Here is a 4653-nt window from a genome sequence, read left to right as displayed (position 1 = left end):
AAAAAAAAAAGAAAAAAAAAGAAAAAGAAAAAGAAAAAGAAAAATAAAAAAAAAGAAAAAGAAAAAAAAAGAAAAAGAAAAATACATATATAAACGTACACATATTAATATATTATCTTATAATATGTAATGTCTTTATAATATTTTTTTTAATATTTATATTGAATTTTATATATTTATCATTACTTTATATTATTTTTTATTATAAAAATATACATATATATATTTATATATATATTGAATTTTTCCATATTTCCATATATTTTAAAAGTACACATAAATATTATTTATATGTATGTATTTTTTAATGTTTTCTATTTTGTGAAAAATTCTCGATTTCTTTTTTTTTTATTATTTTTTTTTGTGAAATATATTTGTGTTTACAACATTTTTAAAGTATTTTATTGTATTTATTTTATATTTTATTGTATATATTTTATATTTTATTGTATATATTTTATATTTTATTGTATATATTTTATATTTTATTGTATATATTATATTTTATTGTATATATTATATTTTATTGTATATGTATTTTTTTTTTCCCACTACCGCCTCTGTTGTCATTATATATTCAATGTAAATATTTGCTATAATGATTTATTTTTTTTTTTACTTTTGTATTTTGTAAAAATAATAATATATATATATATATATATATTAATATAAATATATTTTGATGTATATACATAATTATACAGATAAAAATAGATAATATATACGTGGACGTTTTCATACTTTGTTTTGAAAAAAAGAAAAAAAAAATTACCCACTTTTGAGGTGTGCACAATAAATTGGACATTAAAAAATATACGTATATACACGGAAGGGTCATATATATTTGCCTTTTTCCAAAAAAAAAAAAAAAAAAAAAAAAAAACATATATATATATATATATTAATTTTCACAAATGAGTAATCATAACAATTTCATTTATTGTAGTGGTACAGAAGATGACCACGTGAATAATGCCGATACTGGAGGAAAAGAAGATGAAAAATTAAAATTTTTAATTGAAGGGAAAATGATAGAAAAGAAAGGTTGTGTTGATTTTATAAAACCTTTAAAAGATGATATAAAAGCATTAGATTTTTTATTATTTGATATGTTAAAAGATAATTTACCTAATAATTTATTTGAGATATTATGTACTATTCATGATTTATCGGAAACATATAGTGAAAATCCGAATGATGATAATTTCTTAAGTTTAAAAAATTGTATATATAATTTAAAAGATGAATATTTAGGTACAATTGTGAATGCATTTGGACATATGTGTGTTATATCCAATTTTGCAGAATGGGCTCATAGAGGAAGACGAAGAAAAGCATTTGATAAATCTTTTATACCTAATGATAAAATATATGGTTCAGTTAATGAAACATTAAAAGGTACATTTAATATTTTAATACAAAATGGATTTCAATTAAATGATATATATGAACAATTATGTAATCAAACTATCGAATTTGTATTAACTACTCACCCAACACAAGCTATTCGAACATCTCTTTTAAAAAATTATATAAGATTAGGTGAATTATTATTAAAATTAGATAATACTGATAAAGAATTATATAAAAAGAAATTATTATATGATAATTTAAAAACTAATTTATTATCATCTTGGAAAACTGACGTCATTAGAAGAATAAAACCTACACCTATTGATGAAGCAATATCTCTAGTTGACATTGTTGAAAATTGTATTTTTTATCGTATACCTAATATTATAAGATATATTGATAATGTATTATTTGAATATAATTTACCACCTGTTAAATTAAATTCTAAACTTTGTATTTTTTCATCGTGGGCAGGTGGAGATCGTGATGGTAATCCATTTGTATTACCAGAAACTACAAAATATGTATGTTATATGAATAAAATTAGAGGATGTGAATTATTTATTCCAATGATCGAAATATTAATTAGAGATTTAACTTTACATCATTGTACACAACATTTTAGATCTTATGTGAAACTTCTAGAAGATGAAGTTTCAGAATATATTTTTGATAAAGATCATAAATATCTAGCCAAAAAGTTTCAATGGTTTTCTCCTTTTTCTAAATCAAATAAAAAAGAAATATATCGTAGAGCTTTATTAATTGTATGGGCAAAATTAAAAAGTGTAGTTGAAGTGTATAAATCATTAATATCTAATCAAAGAGTTGATGAAGATTTTAAAAAATTAATGTTCCATAATTCTGATGAATTTGAAGAAATTTTATTAGAATGTTATAAAAGTTTAGTAGAATCTGGTAATACATTAATTGCAGAAGGATATTTAAAAGATGTAATTAGAAATGTTAAAATTTTTGGTTTACATTTAATGAAGTTAGATATAAGACAAGAATCAGAAAAACACATTACTACAATGAATTATATATGTCAAAAATTAAATATGAAAAAATATTCACTTTTAAATGAAGAAGAAAAAATGAAATTCTTAACAGATATTCTTAATTCTAATAGACCTTTAATACCGAAAAATATTGAAGAAGAAGAAGATGTACCAAATGATTTTATTAATGTTATAAAAACATTTGATGTTTGTTCACAAATAGAAGATAGTGCTTTAGGTGCATATATAGTTTCTATGTGTACAAATGCTTCTGATATTTTATTAGTTGAAGTATTTCAAAAAGAAATGAAAAAAGGTACACAAAGAAAAACACAAAGGGTTGTACCATTATTAGAAACAATTCAATCATTACAAAACTCATCTATTATATTAGAAAATTTATTAAAAAATACATGGTATCGTAAACATTTAACAACAAATTTTGAAAATAAACAAGAAATTATGATTGGCTATTCAGATTCTGGAAAAGATGGTGGAAGATTAACATCTGCTTGGGAATTATTTAAAGCACAAGAAAAACTTGTACATATAGGTAAAAAATATTCAGTAGAAATACATTTCTTTCATGGTCGAGGAGGAAGTGTAAGCCGAGGTGGTGGACCTCAACATTTAGCCATATTATCTCAACCTATTAATACTATTAAGAATTATTTAAGAGTTACTATACAAGGTGAAGTTATAACACAAGATTTTTGTTTAAAAGGTATGGCTTTACGATCGGTAGAAATATATATGAGTGCTCTTTTAAAATGCTCATTATTAAAAAATACCCTTGTAATAAAAAAAGAATGGAGAGATTTAATGGATGAAATTAGTGAAATAAGTACAAAAGAATATAGAAAGGTTGTTTATGAAAATAAAGATTTTGTTAAATATTTTAGATGTGCTACACCAGAAATCGAAATAGGGAAATTAAATCTAGGTTCAAGACCATCAAAAAGAAAAGAAGGAAATGTAGAATCTTTAAGAGCAATACCTTGGGTTTTCTCATGGACACAAAATCGAATGCATTTATCTGTATGGTTAGGTATTGAAAAAATTTATGATTATTTAATAAATAATAATAAATTACATATTATACAAGATATGTATACACATTGGCCATTCTGTACTAGTTTTTTTAATTTAATAAGTATGGTTATGGCCAAAGCTAGTATACAAATATCACAAGAATATGATATTCTAGTCCCAGAAGAATTAAAATATATTGGTGTTCTTTTAAGGGAAAAACTTAAAAAATCTATGGAATTAACATTCCTTGTGACAAATGAAAAAAAGTTCTGTGATAATGATCAATTAACCAAAAGATCTATTGAATGTCGTACTAAATGGGTAACGGTTTGTAATTTGATACAAATACAAGCACTTAAAAGATTAAGAGAAAAAGAAAGTAAACAGAAAAACGAAAATAAAGATCAACTTGATAATCAAGATAATAGTAGTTATACAAATATTACACACAATTATAAAATTTATGAAAATACATTAGTTACACCTACATCTCAATATACAAATGTACAAAATATAAAACAAGATAATAATCAATTGAATAATAGTATGGAAAATCATGATATCAATGATTTAAATACTCTTAAAATAAATGATACAGAAAATTATAACTTTAATAAACAAAATGAATTATTTAATAATGATGAAGGAAAACATATGGAATTTATGAATAAAAATAGTACTGTTCGTATCAATTCTTATTTAATTAGAAAAAAAAAAAAATTAATCAAAAATCCGAAATTTCATCCATTAATTGAATTACATCCATATGTATTCCCACAAAGTGAAACAGAAAATGAAAGTTTCTTTAATTATGTTAAAACTATAGATTCAAATTTTGAAAGAATTCCATCAAGAAATAATGTATCTACATATGATGAGGCTACAAACAAATTTATTGATTACACTTCACTAAACGATGCTTTAATAGTTTCTATAAAGGCCATAGCAGCAGGAATGCAAAACACAGGATGATCATATATAAATATATAAATATATAAATGTGTAAATATTTTTATAATATCGTGTAAATGTATTATTCTTTATTCATTTTTCAAATCATTCTTCTTTTAATTTTTTATTTTTAAAATTTTTTTTTTCTCAATACAACAAGTAGTTTACATAATATCATTAAAAAAAAACAAAATTTTTTTTTTTTTTTTTGTGTACTAAAAGGAATAAATATATAAATATATATAAATATATATACATACATATATATATATATATATATATATATATATAGAACCTTTTTGTGGTAATATAATAT

The 4653-nt window shown here is 21.5% G+C and overlaps 1 protein-coding gene across 1 annotated transcript; it reads left to right on the top strand.

Moving 5' to 3' along the window:
• Positions 1-914: 914 nt before the first annotated feature.
• On the top strand, positions 915-4358 carry PRSY57_1426000 (phosphoenolpyruvate carboxylase, putative; the record flags this gene model as incomplete). The annotated part of the gene is made up of 1 exon (XM_012909860.2): positions 915-4358. The coding sequence occupies one exon, from the start codon at positions 915-917 to the stop codon at positions 4356-4358; it is 3444 nt and encodes a 1147-aa protein (XP_012765314.2).
• Positions 4359-4653: the final 295 nt, after the last annotated feature.

Source organism: Plasmodium reichenowi, chromosome 14, assembly GCF_001601855.1.
Source record: "Plasmodium reichenowi strain SY57 chromosome 14, whole genome shotgun sequence".
NCBI lineage: Eukaryota > Apicomplexa > Aconoidasida > Haemosporida > Plasmodiidae > Plasmodium > Plasmodium reichenowi.
Note: the sequence above shows the minus strand (reverse complement) of the source record. Positions and strands in the feature narration are given on the sequence as shown.